General features: G+C 40.2%; 1 protein-coding gene across 1 annotated transcript in view; it reads right to left on the bottom strand.

Moving 5' to 3' along the window:
* Window positions 1-18744, bottom strand: part of itpr3 (inositol 1,4,5-trisphosphate receptor, type 3) — a 55658-nt gene that overhangs the window by 13269 nt on the left and 23645 nt on the right. Inside the window, exons 21-41 of the mRNA XM_076102016.1 lie at window positions 18489-18633; window positions 17855-18069; window positions 15443-15563; window positions 14858-14912; window positions 14521-14686; window positions 13089-13247; window positions 10510-10584; window positions 8847-8966; window positions 8017-8139; window positions 7206-7406; window positions 7004-7119; window positions 6387-6522; window positions 5434-5559; window positions 4943-5068; window positions 4074-4194; window positions 3683-3864; window positions 2908-3056; window positions 2700-2808; window positions 2339-2432; window positions 604-779; window positions 335-494 (exon numbers count right to left, since the gene is read on the bottom strand). Of these exons, the coding sequence (XP_075958131.1) occupies window positions 335-494; window positions 604-779; window positions 2339-2432; window positions 2700-2808; window positions 2908-3056; window positions 3683-3864; window positions 4074-4194; window positions 4943-5068; window positions 5434-5559; window positions 6387-6522; window positions 7004-7119; window positions 7206-7406; window positions 8017-8139; window positions 8847-8966; window positions 10510-10584; window positions 13089-13247; window positions 14521-14686; window positions 14858-14912; window positions 15443-15563; window positions 17855-18069; window positions 18489-18633 (2875 nt within the window). The remainder of the gene's footprint in view (window positions 1-334; window positions 495-603; window positions 780-2338; window positions 2433-2699; window positions 2809-2907; window positions 3057-3682; window positions 3865-4073; window positions 4195-4942; window positions 5069-5433; window positions 5560-6386; window positions 6523-7003; window positions 7120-7205; window positions 7407-8016; window positions 8140-8846; window positions 8967-10509; window positions 10585-13088; window positions 13248-14520; window positions 14687-14857; window positions 14913-15442; window positions 15564-17854; window positions 18070-18488; window positions 18634-18744) is intronic.

Below are 18744 nucleotides of genomic sequence, written 5' to 3' on the forward strand. Positions count from 1 at the left end.
TGATGAAATAATAAAAGATGTCATAATATTTCATAAAATTGTTAATTAAAAGTTAACATATTGCAACAAATATTTTTTGAAATATGTTAACTTTCCTCAAAATATTACAACTTTTCTTCTCAAAATAGAGAAATCTTTTATTTTAACAGCAATTCTTGACTTAAAACGTTAAAATGCAGTTACAAATAATATATCACTCTTTAACAGTGAGGTTAACAAGTGCTTTAACACATGTCGTTAACAGTGAAACTCTCAGAATCACAGGAGACAACAGAACGACTATCAATGAAAAAATAAGCCAACAAGCCGACAATGAAACTAAAAGCAGTCTCACTGGTCTCCAGGTCCTTCTCGTTGGCCTTGTGCGTCATCTCTCCAACATTAACAGAGACGGTAGCTTTGATATCCGTCTGAGCTTCCTTCATCCGGTCATGAAGAACCTTGAAGAACTTCTCTGACTTGTTGTCTCCCATCATCAGTTTGTAGAAGGAGTTCTGCAGGAGAACGTTTAAACACCGGGTTCATCGCAGAGCTTCAGCTTCTATCTGAGAGTTCATGTTCAACGCTTCTTGTTTTTACGGGTTCCCTGCGGTTGTGACCCACCTGTATCTCGGTGTTTCCTCCCTCCAGCAGACAGATGGCCAGCTGGATGCACTCCTGGAAGATCTTGTCGTTCTTGGAGCTCATGACCAGATCGGTGAACAGTTTGGTTCCTCCTTCTCTGTCCAGACGACACTGAACTGCAGCCACCGCCGCCCAGTCCCGCTCCTGCTCCACGCCTGATCACAAATAATAAATCAAATATGTTTTAAGCTGAAGATATGAAGGCGAGACGCGACAAGCTATTACATAGTTCTCATCATTTTGTTCTATTTCTCTTCCATAACTCGTCTTCTTTCAGACTCGTGGAAAGAAAACATTAATTTTACTACTTTGTCTCTTTACGTCTGTAGATTTCTCCTTAATTCACCAAAAGTTACCGTTTACATAATGCCTCATTTGCATATTTACATATCACAACGTATTTACTGTCTTAGGAGAAACACAGATCCTGTTATTAACTTCTGAATCAATCAGACAGCATCTTGGTTTGGCTGAGAGCTCGACTGCTCAAACGCTTTAGTCCAGTTATGAGAGATGAAATAACTCTATTGTTCCTCAGTCTGTCAGACGGTTGAATCACTGTTAGTTCTCCTCCGTGTTCCTCTGTAGCTCTGCATGTAAAGTAGTCCTGACGTCTTGTATGAAACATGTTGGTGGCATTGGTCGGTAGGTTATTGACATCATTTGAGTGAAGAAAACAGACGACCTGCTGAAGCTCACCATCTGATCAGAGGATCTTCAGCTTCAGAGCTCATTAAAGCACCAAAGTTTAACCTCAAACAGACAGAAATACAGAAGAAGGTTCCACCTGTGAGCAGACCTCTGCTTCCTCTTCCTGTCTGGGATGACTTCTTCTTCTTCTGTTGCTATTATTGCAGGCTGTAACCTGTTTATTATAAGGTGCATACTGCCACCTTTTGTACCGGGACATGTGGTCTGACATATTGTCCCCGGAGTTCTTCACAGTACATCGTCGGGGATAACACGTTATAATAACCATCATTAATAAATGGTCAATTGATAGTTAATTGATCTTTAGTTAATAGTTCTTTAATTATTAACACACAATGAAGTGATAATGAATTAAACAATAATGTTTACATTGTATTTCATTTAGTTAGTACTTTGTTAGATGGTTCATTAATACTGCATCTACAAACATTTAGACAGATATTACTGCGTTACATTGTTAATAACTACGTTATAAAGCATCTATCAACATGAATAAGATACTTTGTTATTGGCTTATCATTTGTTTCTGGTCCATCTAGCTATGAAATGTTTATAGATGTTTTACCAATGATATGATAATCATTAACAAATACTTTATATATTATATAAACTGTTGTGTGCAACAATAAGCTGTTAATAACTGCTTTACTAATGTGATCAGAATGTACTTGTTATTATCAGCTATGATACAATATATCATTTATAACGTCATTATTTTAAATTACAAACTCTAATAATAATAATTATGAAATATCGATTATCATCTCAATGTTTGTTAAGAGTAAAACAATGAAGATGAGTTAACTCTGAATCTATTAGTGATGCTTTCATGAAGTCTTGTTCCTTCTTCTCTCTAACTTCACATTCAGAGCATCTGATACATTCTTTCACAGCAGAAACCATGTTGGATTTAATCCCGCCTGGTCAACCCGTAGTCTAGTTGGAACTTGACGCCACGCTGTGACGCTACCGATGACAGAAGGTGTGAGTGAGAGCAGCGTACCTGAAGCTCCCAGGTCAGCCAGCTCGTTCTTCAGGTTGTTCTTCTTGTTTGGAAACAAGTAGTTCTGCAGTAAAACCTTCCGCAGTGAAATTCCCTAAAACGACACAACAGCAGGTCACTTCACCCTCCATCGTGTCACAGTTGACAGCCATCATTCCACGTTTAGAAGCTCCTATATGATCTTACATCTTATGGTTATGAATTATTATAACATTTTTGTTTAATAAAAAATGAGACAATTGGGCAAACTCCCTTTTCATATGACTAGAGATTTACTACATCTACACATGGTGTCTCTGAGCAGGATGGTACTTGTAGTTCTCTTCTTTAGAATAGTTAGTAGGTTAGTAGGTTAGTTGACCTTTTCATCAAAGTCCAGAGTCCTGATCAGCATCTCCTGAAGAGTTCTCAGAACTTTGATACACAACTTCTCCTCCGCACTCATCAACGCTTTGGTGTGCTGGATCAGCCTACAAACACAAACAGATTTTCCCATCATCCCTCTGTCCATGTCCGTGTCCGTGTGTCAGTGCTGCAGTAGACTTTGGACTCTGAGAACCTGGACCTACTTGGAGATGAATCCTCCGGACTCGCAGCGTTGTCGGGCGTCGGTTCCCTCCAGGAACAGCAGCTCCGGCTGGTGGAGGACGTCCACCAACACCGACAGCTCAGCGTTCACCAGCGGCTTCAGACGCTCCTCCAGAGTGTTGATGATGTCCTGAGGAACACACACACACACACACACACACACACACACACACACACACACACACACACACACAATAATGTTCACGGTAACTCGACATAATGGAACCAGAGGTCTGAAACTGACAAGACCTCAGATTCCTGGCATATTTGGGCAAACTTTGATTTGTCTAATATATAAATATTATTATTATTATTATTGACAATACGTTTTTACAAGATATGAAATATAATAACAATATCAATACATTACAAACATATAAATAAATAGCATATTAATGCTAAACCTTTAACAGCTCTAAACAGCTCGTTTTGAAGTTGTTTCTATGATAAAGTCTTTAATCAGATTTCTTTTGAATTTGTATTCATTTCTTTATAATTTTGTTCTGTAATCTGTTTGATGTGATTTGTCTTTAAAAAGAGATTGCTAACCTCAATGAGGACTTCCTGGTTGAATATATTAAATAAAACAATAAAATGGGCATATTTGCATATTTTCTTCTTGACTCATTCTATACTTCTTATCCATCATATTCAGGCTGGAACATTCCGGCCCACAACTTCTATCAGTTCTGTACCTGTGGGAAGTTTCCCGGGCTAGTCTTCATACTTGTACTTTCTGAGTTGAGTCTTGTGTACCTGCAGTTTCTCGATGATGTTCTTGTAGTCCCACGGGTTGCTGGGAGCGATGGGTCTGGTGGAGCGGGAGGAGGATTTGTAGTTGGGGTTGGAGCGGGACAGAGAGTTGAGAGCAGAACTGGACAACATGGTGCTGATCTGAGCCTCCAGGTCCAGAGGAAGAGAGATGGATCGACTCTTAGCTGAAGGAGGACAATAACAAAACTCCAGGTCATTGTAACAGAGAGAAGAATCTCTTTCTATGAGCTAGAAAGAGAAATAATCAATCGATGTGGGAGGAAGAAGTATTCAGAACTTCTACTTAAGTAAAAGTAGAAATACTTAAACACTCAAGTTAGGCACCTCAGGTTTGTGCTTATGTAAGTTACTTGGAGCCAGAACAGTGTGTTACCGGTCATAGCGAGGGTCTTGATGCAGGTCTCCACTTGTCCTCGATGCTGCTGCTGCAGCCAGGGACAGTCCAACAGTCGGACAGACGACTGAAGCAGATGAGTCATGATGGTGTGATGAGTCTGACAGAAAGAGAGAGAAATGGAAATCTAAACCAACCACACTTATTTACCAGTAAACAAAAGTCTTGCAGCTTTTAAGGGTTTGAGCACAACTGACTGCCACAGATTTGGTGTCTCTACTTTACTCCCAAAGTGACATTTCTATTTAACAAGTCCCAATGAAGCAGCTCCAATTTAACAGTGATGGAATAGGATTTCTTCTATATACGATATACTGTAGGGGACTAAAGGACCGAATTCACGGGTGCCCTTTAAGAGAAGGGGCGTAACGCTGGTGACAAGAGGGGTTAAGGGTAGAAGGAGGTAAGTGTGAGTGATGTGTTTTGGATGGAAATAAACAGCCACAAAGTGTGCAGCCAAAAGGAATACTCGCCTACTCGTTTGTTTCCACGCTCCTACAATATACCATATTTACTTCTTCTGCATGTTTGGGTAAAAGTGAATTAAATATTTTCCTAAAAAGAGGTTGAACTCAACTTTATTAAAGACGAGGTAGTAAAGATTGTTCATAGTAAAGTTGGTACATCAATGATACAGCAAATTATGCAGCATTTGTGGAAAGTACCAATGTCATTTATATTTATTCTTGCTACATTCATATACAAATGTATGAATGCTGGAAATAAATATTCATTTTTTAGTTTGAAGAACCTGAAACTCAACCTCTGCTCTGGCTCGAAGATGACCACCTGATGTTATTGTAACATTTGAATGGTGTTTTGTCACCAAAGTGCATCGAGATCCTCACCTGCAGAGACGTGCTGTTTTCAGAGAAAGGGGAGCTGAAGAAGGCGATGATGGTGTCAAAGACCACGTTGATGATGTATTTCTCCAGGATGGGATCAGAGAGACGTTTCTCTCGTTTATTACAAACCTGCAAAGGAAACACAAGAAATCAGAGAAACATATTAACAGCTGTGTGTAGACCAACAGCACTGGTGAATTCAGGGTTGCCACATATTCCAAAAAAACAGCAAACATGGACTCTCCAGGCCTCCTCCAGTGGAGAAAACGTGATGAAGGGCCCTCTACGATGCCCTTCCAGTGGAGTACTTTCTGCATGCTGGTGCCCTTCTTATATTTTTGCCCCTGCCCCTCACTTAGCCCTAGCCCACCACTGGCCAGTAATAACTGATTCAAATGTGAGAAGTAACAGTATTACTGTATTTACTGAGTACTTTGTACTTGACAACATTTCCATGGTTGCATTAATAATAGTCACCAGTACAGTGCTGTTACCCTGGCCATGTCCACTGTGAAGTCCTCAAACAGCTTCCAGATGTGATTCGATGTGTAGATTTCCTTCATCTCCACCTCTGTGTCAACGTAGCAGTGATTCACAAAGTTCACATAGGCCACCTTCACCTGGAGACAGAGAGACAGACAGGTAGAGAGAGAGACAGACAGGTATAGAGACAGACAGATAGAGAGACAGACAGGTATAGAGACAGACAGATAGAGAGACAGACAGGTAGAGACAGACAGGTAGAGAGACAGACAGGTAGAAAGACAGACAGGTAGAAAGACAGACAGGTAGAAAGACAGACAGGTAGAGAGACAGACAGGTAGAAAGACAGACAGGTAGAAAGACAGACAGGTAGAGAGACAGACAGGTAGAGACAGACAGGTAGAGAGACAGACAGGTAGAAAGACAGACAGGTAGAAAGACAGACAGGTAGAGAGACAGACAGGTAGAAAGACAGACAGGTAGAAAGACAGACAGGTAGAGAGACAGACAGGTAGAGAGACAGACAGGTAGAGAGAGAGACAGGTATAGAGACAGACAGATAGAGAGACAGACAGGTAGAGACAGACAGGTAGAGACAGACAGGTAGAGAGACAGACAGGTAGAGACAGACAGGTAGAAAGACAGACAGGTAGAGAGGGAAAGACGGGTGGGTTTTAGTTTAATCAAAGTGGTTTAAAACATAAACTGTGACTTTTGTGAGTGTAACAAAAAAAGATAAGTCACAATACAGCAGTATATAAAGTCATTAAAATGAGCTCCACCTTTACCAGCTAACATTTAGAATGCAGAGCGTTTGCTTTTAATAAAATATGTCTACACTGAAGTAAAAGATCTAAGTACTTCGTCCACCACTGTAGATAACACTGTAGCAGTGGCTGACTGTATTTACATAAAACTCCTTTATAAACTATACGTATGAGATGTATAATGACACGGTCAGTACCTCAGTGATGCAGTCCTCATGGGTCACCACTCTGACCACGTCCTCCAGAGGCAACAGTGACGTACATTTGATCTCTGTGTAAACGTTTTTGCCCTCAGCACAGGCTGCTAGGAGCTCAACCAGAGAGATGTGGTACCTGCAGAGAAGAGAAAGAAACATGCAGAGTTATGATTGTGTGAAAATGTATTTTCTGTAAATGTACAAAATATGTACATTTACTCCAGTAGTGTAATTAAACACATATTTGAGGTACTTGTACTTTACCTAGATATTTCCATGGTCAACAACTTTCTACTTCTTCTCCACTACATCTCAGAGGTAAATAATGTACTTTTTACAACATTTGTACAGTGTAAGAGATCTGTGGTTCTCACAGGACAGCGTCTTGATGATGCATTCATGTAGGTTAAAGGAGTTACAACATGCAACATACACATGAATGCAGCAGGAATATGAATCCATCAGATAGAATAGTAAAACATTTTACACTTTTACTTGAACTACTCTAACAGCATGTATCTACGTTTTTAAACTTAGTACTTTTACTTGTAGTGGAGTATCTTCACAGTGTGGTACTAGTACTTTTACTGCAGTGTACTTCTTCCACTGATGGTTACCTGAGCGGGCTGCTCTCTCCAACCCCCTCCCTGCTCTCTGCCATCAGCTCCAACATGACGTTGAAGGAGGCCTTGTCGTTGTAGAAGACGACTACGTCCTCGCCTGCGTTAGTTAACTACAGAGAGACAACAGCGTTACATCACCTCACAGAACACACTGAAGCATTGTGTCTAGAGCGGGGCGTCTCGTCCTCGTCCTCACCTCGGTCATGATCATGTCCTGACACTTCTTGACGTACTTGCCCTCGGCTTTGATGATGGTGTGGAGGAAGTTGAGGTACTGAACGTGGCGGCCGTGCGTGGCCAGGCAGTGGATGAAGTGCTGCAGGACGCTCTCTGAGATCTCACTGCACAGCTGGTAGTTGTTGCAGAAGATGTGCTGCACCGTCTCCGCCTCCAGCAGCTACAGACGCAGGAGGAAAGTTCAACATGCAACAACTAATGTCACTTCTGGTCAATCATGTGCATATTTACTCAGTTAACTCGTTTAGTCATTCAGTTTGTGAAATGTCAAGAATAGAGCTCTGACCACTCTTATCATATTTATGTACAACTTTTAAATGTTAACCAGCAGAGGATGGGAGTTCTTGGCAATTATTTGCATGTTATTGATGAATTGTATTGTCTATAAGAGGTTATTATATATTGTTCAAAAGTACATTTACAATCATATAAAGCAGAAAACCACCACATTTGAGAAACTGGAGCCAAAACTTGTTTGCCTTTTTTCTTGATAAATGACTCGATATTAAAACTGTTTCCCATTAATGGACTAATCATCTGTTGGTGGTCCGGAGATTACAGTTCCAGGCCAGAACGTACTCTGTTGGCATTCTACTTACTTTAACTTTAGTGTTTCCGATGAAGCATACGTCTCAAATTTGGTCGACTTGCCCAAATAAATGTTGGTGAGCCGAGCCACACTTGTACAAAAGACACTGTTAGTGCTGGAACTTAAGTAGTAACTAGTGAATCTTCTGCTAATGGACTGATCCGTTTTTAAAGCAGCGTACCCCCGGGTTGAGGAAGAGGTTTAGGTTCTTGTGCAGCAGAGTCTGGTTCTCCTGGTTCCCCGTGCAGAACTTTTGTAGGAACAGATGAGTGTACCTGATGATCTCCTGCATCTTCACATCGCTCTGCAGACAAACAGAGAGGACGAAGGGGTTAGTATTCAGAGGAGTCCGTTTGTGTTTTTACTGAACTTTGCTGAGCTGCTTTTTCGAAACTCCAACTAACCATCACAGGGCCAAGGTCCCAAAGGCTCAGGGGCCCCCGAGCCAGAGCCTTTGCACAATGCTGCATTTCCTCGATCGACTTTACGTTCATTTAACAACTGTTTTTAAAAGGCTAAACACCAACAATTATGGATTAAAGCAGAATATGTTGTTGGATAAAAACCTGTTGTGAATTTTGGAAATGATTACATCAATCTTTTTTCCATAAATGATGACCTTTGGACTTTACAACACTCTGGAGTTATTGGAAATATTTAGATCACAGAATCTGAAGCAATCCTGCCACCATGGAATCTGATTTATATACTAATAATACTCATTACAATATGTAGCCTGATCTTCATCTGCAACTGTGCAGTAATACAGTAATACAGGCTTTAAACACAATGAATAAGCATGAAAGAAACCAACAAGCTCCGCAGCATGAAATGTTGATTTACAATTCAAACGTCAGAGTTATGAATGAAGCTTCCAGCTATTCAGTACAGCCGTATATTATGTCTTATACTGATGAGTTTCATAGTGTTTACTATGAGAGGCGGTGTGTACTGAGTGGAGACATCACCTGCAAATTAAGAAGCTCTTATTGTGGCGGGAACCAGTCTCACCTGGTCATATGACACCTGCAGCAGGTCCAGCATGACTTTATGCGCTCCCATGTTCTTCAACAGCCTCTGCTGCTTCTTCCACACTCCACTGCTGCACATCTTATTCAGCCTCTCCAGGATCTACAGAGATACCAGGCAGTGGACAGGTGGAGGTGGTGCACAATTACAAGAGACACAATTAGAAGAAACTAAATAATATGTTTGTCGTGAAACATGAAAGCTGTTTCATTTTCTATCCTTAACAAGTAAAGTCCCTAGCTGCTAAGAAAAGTACAATTTATTGTCCACTTAACTTCTCATTCACAGAGTACACTTATACATAAGAGTGTCTGAAATACCTTCAATGGGTTTGACGTGATAATAGATAACTAAGAATAAAATATGCTGGAAATCATATTTCAGTTTAGTCAAAGCAAATATGTCTAAGTCTACTGCAATGCTATGTCAAATGTACAGTATAAAGACCAACTCTTATTATTCTCTTGAAGCTGTTCAAATACAATCCCAAACATTACTTATACATATGTTTATGGAAATTACTTTAATGTAAAGAATTACTCAAGACTACTTCTGTGGGGTTCCCCAGGGCTCTGTGTTAGGCCCCCTATTCTTTATGTTTTTAAACATACTGAAAACCATATTTGTCCAGTTTCCAAATGTTAAAATGTATTTTTATTTGCTACAAGTTTGTTTTGCTGCCGTAAATTCTTGGATACAATGGAAAAGGAATAGAAAATTAAATTGTAAAGAAGTGGATTCATTTGATCAACCTGAATCAAAATTATACAGAATTCATACTTTTTGGCTAATACATAACAAATTCACAAAACAAACTTCAGATAAAATGAAAAGTGAATTGAGGCAATGATGCTGGAAGCCACACCTACATTATTTTAAAGCAACTTACCAGTTTAAAATCTGCTTTCATTATACACATTCTAACATTTCTACATTTACTTACTGATTGCTTATTACATTTTATTACAACAAAAGTGATCCATAAAAACTGCACACAACTATTAAATCTTAAAAAGTGTTTAAAAAAATAAACCACACAAATATGAAATGTATGATCACAATGGCGTTGTTGGCATTAGAATGGTGGCAACAATTGAAGCCCAAATCTATCAGACGAAGAGGCAAACAAACTATTTGATTGGCTGAACTTTGGTGTGATTTGAAACAAAATGACAACTGGATTGTTCTTTATTTCTTACAGAGCAGTCAGCTTTGCCTCAGAGACAGTTTAGGAATGATTAGACACACCAGCAACTCTTTCAGTGTACAGACTGTGTGGGAATGTGAGTATTGTACAAAGATTGATTACATTTTATATTTTTATTTTGAACATTTCCTTTTTATCTTCCACTACATTTATAATTGAGACATTTGGCTAATGCTGTTATTCAGAGTGACTATTAGGAAGGAGAAACAAAATGAAATGGTTCTGATCAGAGAAAGCCACCGTTTCTGAAAAGACTAAGACAGGACCACCACATAAACAACTTCATCAAAGGAAACCTCAGCCCACATTGATTGATTGACAGGTGATCTGTTGAACATGCACCACAGAAACACCACGATGCAGAAGGAAAGCCAAAACAACAACGAAACTAAAAGCGGGTAACCTCTTGAAGGAACACTGGTGGACGAGCGTTCTCACCTCTTTGACTTTCTGGTAGTTCTCGTTGCCCTTCTCCTGCTTCTCCTTCTTAGGCGTCGCATCCTCTGATGCCCCCTGCAGGATGCAGAGGGTAAGACAGCATATGCAGTTCTCTCTGGGTTAGGTACTAAATTATACACACTTGAATTCAATCACAGGGTCCGCGGTTCGATCCCCGGCTCTATGTTGATGTGTCCTTGGGCAAGACACTTAACTCCAAATTCCTCCCGTAGGCTGTTCCTGCGGTGTATGAATGGGTATGAATGCTTAGATAGATCCTGATGGGCAGTTGGCATCTTCCATGGTAGCCCTGCCATCAGTGTATGAATTAAAGCGTTTTGAGTGGTCGGAAGACTAGAAAAGCGAGTCCATTTACCATAAAGTATGTGTTACGATTCAAAACACTTCTACGCTGTTGTGGTTTTTGGGTTGGAGATGTGGACATGAAGTCATTCAAATAGGTCTTGAAAAACAATCAACCTATAAGAGCTTTTTAGGCGGGACTAAGAGTGGGGACGTCACTTTCCTACGGAGCTACCTGGGCAACATCTGTGAAAAATAGCAACAGAAAAATGTCACCCAACCCTGGATAAGATTGTTTGCAATTGGGCAGGTTGTTGGAGACTGTGGCTAAGTGGATAGCAGGGCCGTCTTTCAGGCCCGGCTCCGGCTCCGCTAGTCGCATGTCGATGTGTCCTTGAGCAAGACACTTAACCCCAAAATTGCTCCCGTAGCTGTGCCTGTAGAAATGTGATAGAATCTGAATTGTAAGTAGCTTTGGATAAAAGCCTCTGCTAAATGACTGTAATGTAATGTTATTAGTCAACTTACAGAAATAAGAATGCTCAAGTTAACTGGTTTGATGGTAGTAGAAACATAAAGTTCACTGCTCTGAGTAACCACGACCACAACTTCCATGTCGACTAAATGACGTTGGCAGGAGAAATAAATGTCTCACTACTGACTGGCTAGAGCAAATGATCAAGCCAAAAGATTGATAATCAAATGGTGCTATTAAAGGAGCTTTTATGATCGACTGCGTTTTCATCAGTGTACAATCACCTGAAACTAAGAACCTTTGTGTGTTCATTAGCTGAGAAAAAGTCCTTCATATCTACATAGGGAGCAGGTCCTCTTCAGAGTCCACCATGTTGCACCGCCATGTTTCTACTGTAGCCCAGAACGGACAAACTTAATAATGAGTCTAAAGAGAGACTTTCATGTTTTTTTCTATTGTTACCTGAAGGCCACCGTAGTTCACCGACACACTTGGAGAGGGAGGCGTGAGCGGAGGGATATTCAGTTAGTTGCAATATGCAACCTCACCACTAGATGCCACTGAATCCTTCACACTGGACTTTTAAGACATGTTTGGAGCATTGTGTACAACAGAACAGTAAAGAGAGAGTTTAGGCGTGACATGCAACAAAAACCCCAAGCCAAATCTGAACCCAGGACCTCAACCATCTGAGACATCAGCAAGCCCCACACCAACGTTACCAACCACCAAGGTTAAACAATCATTTGTTTGGTTTCTGTTTTGTAGTTAGTTTCATGAGTGATATTCTGATTATCAATAATATTAGTTTTCTACCAAGGAAATGGTTCTTGTGCTGGTTTAAGTAGTGACTTTGAGTTCGTTCATTTGTTAGTGGTTATACACTGTTAGTTGTGATATAGTTATTTACAGCAGCTTGGAATGTAATCAAGACATTAAGACATTGACAGCACACCTGTTAGTTCTGAGAGAAAGTAAGCCTTTAGGATTCAGACAATAATTCTCATTTGACTCAACTCCCTCACTGAACTGTCTTTCACTCTAAAGTCGTATGCTGATGATACTGCACTTCCACCGCCTCCTCAACCCCCTTTCCTCCTTGAACACACATGTAGTGGGCGACTGTGGCTAAGTGGAGAGCAGGGCCGTCCTTCAACCAGAGGATCGGTGGTTTGATCCCTGGCTCTGGCTCCACTAGTCGCATGTCGATGTGTCCTTGAGCAAGACACTTTACCTCAAAATTGCTCCAGTAGCTGTGCCTACGGTGTGATGGAATCTAAATTGTAAGTTGCTTTGGATAAAAGCATCTGCTAAATGACTGTGATGTAAAGTACTTAATAAAAAGATTTATTCTGTGTCCAATTCTAGGCATTTGGAAAGATACGTATCAGTTGTGGCAGGAACATAAACCATATCATGTCCATAGATATATATATTAGCTTTGAATCCCAAATTAGAAGCTAACTATTAACACTTTGTGATATATCTTTAAAGAACAAAATAGCATGTGATGATACAGTGAGTGGATGACATAAAGTAAAGGGGGCTATATACTGTATATGACATTGCTTGCTTTTTTGTGAGCGTTTCTTTTAAAACAATAACTGGACACTAATGTGGAAAAGGAGCTTGAGGTAAGAGGAATAATCAATATCCTAATTTCAACTAATTTCTTTGACAAAGCTTGTAAAATGCTGACCACATATTGGGGAATTTTCAAACAGTTATTTTACCTTTTTCAATATGAATGGCTATCCTGAAATTGAAGGTGAAAAAACAAAGTGACATTTTTGCTGTCTACCTGTTCTTTCTCCTTCTTGTCCTTCTTCCCGTCGCCTCCACCTGAGTTCTTCTTCTCCACCCACAGTTCAGATTTCTCCACCAGAGTTCGGAGACGATCCAGATCCGCCTTGATCAGCTTGTAGTTCTCCACATCCTGAGCCGAGATCAACAACTGGACCTGCAGAGTAACATGAGTATCTTGCTGATAATTACATTACAGTCATTTAGCAGACGCTTTTATCCAAAGCGACTTACAATTCAGATTCTATCACATTTCTACACCGTAGGCACAACTACGAGAGCAATTTTGGGGTTAAGTGTCTTGCTCAAGGACACATCAACATGCGACTAGCGGAGCCGGAGTTAGAACCGCCGACCCTCTGATTGAAAGACGGCCCTGCCACGGCCCTGCCACTTAGCCACAATCGCCAACAGTTGGTTGGTCAATGATAACAACAAACAAACAGACCTTACATAAACTGGATAAAGGTTGCTGCTTTGATAATTGGCATTCAAGAAATGTATCTATGGTCTTCTCCAGTTTGGTCCTGATCAATGTTAAAGAACAATTGTGTAACACTACCACCAACTTCAAATTACATTTTGTTGATAAAGTCAAATAAATGTGTAATTCTAGGAATGTATTTGTATTTCTTTATTATCGGAGTTATCACTAAAGCTTTCAGTCCACAGCTTTCTTTCAATGCTTCCCTCACTGTGATCACAGATGTTCTTTCTTACAAAATACATACAGTACTTCCTTATTATGTCACACTGAGTCAGATATATCAGAGCAGATATGAGGCTGATAGGGATGCGAAAAATATTTATTTCTCGAAATTCTTAATTCTGAAATGAGCTCCTTATGATGATGAGCTCTTCAGACATTTCAAGTTATGTATGAGCTCAAGTACAAAGGGTAGACTTGTGAAATGATTGTTGTGCATCATCTCTAAAGCCAAGTCATGTGGTGAACCAACATATTACACAAGAAGTATTTTGCCTGAACATACGGTACATGTTTCCAGTACAGCCGATCGGCCAAATGTACCACTCACCGAAGGCAACAAGGACACTGTGGATCTCCATGAACGATGATGATAGGGAACCAAACAGACAGGTCATTAAACATGATGCCTGAACAGGGTCTTGAACCCTGGACCCTTAGATTAAAAGTCTGATGCTCTAGCAGCTGTGAGAAGGTTCAGCTGAAAGTATAAAGGTGTAGTATGTGCAGTGCAAGATGCTCACTGCTATTATGTTTCCTTTTCCTTTCTGCACATTTGTATCCATCATTTAGATTCCTCCTTCACATATTGTGGTGCACATTAGTTTAAAGACGTTTAGTCAGAAACATTGGATTTTGTCTTCTTGTTGATAGTCTTTCCCAAACGTAACATTCTGTCCGCTTTTAATTCCGTCCGTGTGTGTGTGTGTGTGTGTGTGTGTACCTGTTTGAAGGTGTGCAGCACTTCCTGTCTCTGGCTGAAGTGTCTGAAAAGCAGCTGCAGGGCCCCAGACACCAGAGGAGGGTAGTCGTGCATGGTGAGGTGGGTCAGCACCCGCAGGAACATACGACCGCCTTCATCATCCACCTCCAGGATGCTGTTCCCCTTACTGTAATCACACACAGTGTATCTAACGTCTCTATGTAGAGATATCCATATCTGCTTCTTAAAATGTCAAAAGAAATTGTTCAGTTGTGATGCAGGTTTTTAAGAATAAAACCTGATGAATAAATATGTAAAGTTAAATGTCTACATATGTATCATGTACAACCTTACATACCCGACTCCAAACATAGCCTCAGCCTGCTCTCCAATGTGCTGCAGGTTGATGGTGGCTGAAGAGGGACAAACACACTAACGGTTCAAAAACAACTGGACTGAATTCCCCAAAAATGAATTTGGTTGGAGATTATTTATTTTCACACGCAGGTCGCTTTGATAGTAAAAACAGGAAGCACATTTAAGGGTAAATGTTAACGAACATGGAATGGACACAGCAGGAAAAAGTGATTTCTTAAATGATCATTTTATAATAAAAAAGCTTTTGAGGTTTTCTAGATTCTACCTGTCATTTCCATGTTGACTGGGACCTCTGGAAGCATTGGGGGAAGTAACAACACACACCTTTACCAAACTCTGAGGGATGTGTGTTGACGTAGGTCACACACATACATCTTTAATTGAAGGTAGGTCAAATTACATTTTCCTTTAGCAAATCAGGTAAAACTTTAGTTGAAATTAAAAATGTCTTTGTCAATAGAGACCAGCACTTTCAGCAGAGAATTGACTGTTTATATTTTATTTATGTGGGTTTAACTGTAAGAGATACAAGTAGAGAGACTTTGGTGAAAGCTTGTGTTTGTACCTGCATGCTCCATGTTAGTGGTGGCATCAGCATCAGCCATAGAATACACATCCACAAACTCCTTCTTAAATACAGACAGCAGGAAGGAGATGCGGTAGTCCAGACGAACGTTCAGGATGAACTGATGAAGAGCGGAGTAAGGTCGCGTTAGAGCTGCCAGAAACGTGTTCACATTAAAGTAATAATGATTAACCAGCGTGTTCATGTTTGTCAGGACATATCCCAATGAAGAAATAAGAGTCATCGGGATGACTTGTAAAATATGAAGCCTTGATATCATTGCTTTCCTAAAAGTAGCTAGCATAACAAAATAATTCCTTTGAAGCCATTTATTGGTCAATCTCAATAGGGGTAGTTAGCAACATGTGTTAGCTAGCGTTTGCTTGCTTACCAGCTAACGTTGATTGAAGATAAAATATGTTAAAAAAAACAACAACAAAAAACTGTTTCGTTAGACCAGATTTTATCTCGAATTTCTACATTTTGATGTGAAATTCAGTTTTGACAAAGTTTATAGAATTAAACAAAATGTTGTTATGGTTCTCAGCTGCTCTTTCACATATTAAAATGCAATGTTCTCATACCCACACGTTCATATCAGTATTTCAAGCTAAATTTGTTTTAGGTGTATTGACATTTTGGTCTATTGGTATCAAGCTCTGTTAGTCGCCTGTGATATTGCCGCTGTCCTTAGATATTATATGAAATAGTAGAAATAGATTTGTAGTTTGGCTAAAATATCTATTTTTAAATGAGCTGTAATGTTTTCAGCAGTGTAGTTTAATTCAAGTAAATTGATGCATTACTATCTCCAGTATTTCAGTGTTATATAATTATTATACAACCACTGGCCACTTTGACAGAACTTTTGGTTAGTTAAGTAAATTTATTTATATTACTTCATGAATGTTTTTGGCCACCACCCCCCCTTACATTGTTTGTATGAAGTGCATACATTTCAACACTGTAGATTTACACATGCAATTGTTTGTTATATTAATCATTTGTTGCTTTGTCTTTGAGTTACTGTAGTTGTTGGGGGAGGTCCCTTCCTGGTTGAGCAAAATCTACAGCTGAGGGCTGAGGACTTGGGGTACTTCTCAAGTCTCTTAATTGTCGTTTCCTCGCTCCTCGCTTGAACTGGAAGTTGTTTCTGCTCCGCCATATTGACGGCCGTCCCAAAGCTCTAATGTAGCTCAGAGGAGCGAGGATCAAGGATGGAGGAGGGACCTCAGAGGAGCCATGAGCGAGGACCCACGAGAACAGACTTCCAGGAAGTCTTTTAACGGCCGACACGCCCCCTCATTGTTCATCAGTCATGTGATTGGACGCTGCAGCCGATCGGACTGACTGACTGAGTTTAACACCAGAGTGAAGACAGATCAGAGATTAAACTCTAGTTTATATTTGATTCGGTTTCTGATTCAACATCTGGTTTAAATAAATGTTCATTGTAGACTGAACAACAAAATGACCACAAACAACTTTCTACATTTATTAGAAAGATTTGTGTTTTCATGATCTGATGTTTCCCTCAATAACTTTATTATGGAAACAATTAAAGTCAGAGCTGAGAGCTGAGAGACTAAACACTTTTTACATCATTCCTGAGTTTTTGATGAGTTTTATCGTTTAAGAGAAACAATAATCATATTCTGGGTTATTTAATAATGACGTCACAGTTTCAAAACGTACAGACGTAAATAATTCATCAATAAGACGATCGCATTCCGCCGGTAGAAATGGATCCTGAGCTTATAAACAGAACACAGGACACAGTTTAACAGACTACAGAGAGAAACACCTCTACAGTGGTGATTACTGTGTGTCTTTATTAGTTATTAGTATTATTAGTTACTGTTATTAAGTACAGTGATCATGTGAACAGACACAAACTTATCTAAAGTCTCTCCAGCTGTTAAAGCCGACTGACAGCTGATCAGCTGTGATCATCAGCACCGTCATCAGAAACAGACGTCGCTTCACGTGACGCAACTGAGGAAAGGACGTCTCATGTCTCTTAAAACATATTTCCTCGTTTCCTCTCTCCTCGCATGGTTTCCTCCATGCATCCCTGGTGGGAGGGACTAAGACGCAAGGAAAGGACGCAAGTGAGGGAAACGGGGATGCAGTTAAGAGACTTGAGATGTACCCTTGGATCCAACTCATCGGGCCAAACCATGTGCTGCCATGTCATGGGGGGACTTTGGGTTTAGTTAGTTTTGCTTTGTGGTTGGTGTCCATCTCGGTTACCCCTTGTGTGTTATTTGGTTTGGCCAAGCCACTATAAATGTTCTTGTGATTTATGTTCTGAGAGGAGGTTCAGCCATTGTTTTTATGGAGAGTTTGTGTCTGGATTTCTTATTGATGTAGCCGGGCGAAGTGGGGGTAGGAAGGTTTTTGTACTGATACCTGTAGTATCTCCAGTATCTTCAGCTTGGTGTCCATCACCGTCAGGTCCATCTTGTCGATACTATCTTTGCTGCCTCTCTGTCCGTCAAGCGCAAGCCCCGCCCCCAGCCCCGCCCCTCTGGCTCCGGCACCTCCAAATATGGACTGCTTCCTGTTCAGGACCATGGTGGACATTATCTGACCCATCCCATGGATGGAGCGCTTCACATTCTTCCCTTCAGACACGGAAGAAGAAAAGCAGATATTACTTACAACTCAGTTTATGCTTTTTTCTCATTTATTTGGGAAAGTGGTCCTCCAATTTTTTTAAATAATCTGAATTGGTCCTTAAGTTACAAACCCCTGCTTCAACCAAAGTGCTCATCATATCTTCTAACAGTGTTTGAAACCCCCTTTCTTTGTGACGTCCAAATCAAGGCTGTAAATCTGACAATTTTCTGACTTTTCTAAATGAACGGTGCAACAATCACGGCCACTTTAGGATTTCATTTGTGAGAGACTTCACACAAATATTTTAACAGTGACTTAATGGTTAATTGACAAAAAAAAAAAGTTTAATAAAAGTGATCAACATCATGGAAAAAGAGGACTATATTTTTTAGTGTAGGCTAACGGTAACTAAAGCAGAGACTACCTGATCCATCATCATGGAATAAGAGACCGGCATATGCAGGATTGGGTCTACAGTCGATGATGCCCAGCAGGGTTCTGGTGAGTCTGAGCAGCTCAAAGAAGCTGTAGAAACCAAAGTAGATTAAATGTCTGGCCAAACTCACCACCTGGAGGAAAAAAAAGTGGAAAAAAAGGAAGTGAACACAGGAGAAAACAGCGAAACTATTGGATGGCGGAAGTTGTAAGATGAGACAGGACGTAGAAGAGCAAGGATTGAC

Source organism: Anarhichas minor, unplaced genomic scaffold (genome assembly GCF_050575085.1).
Source record: "Anarhichas minor isolate MPS153535 unplaced genomic scaffold, ASM5057508v1 ptg000003l, whole genome shotgun sequence".
Classification (NCBI taxonomy): Eukaryota; Metazoa; Chordata; class Actinopteri; order Perciformes; family Anarhichadidae; genus Anarhichas; species Anarhichas minor.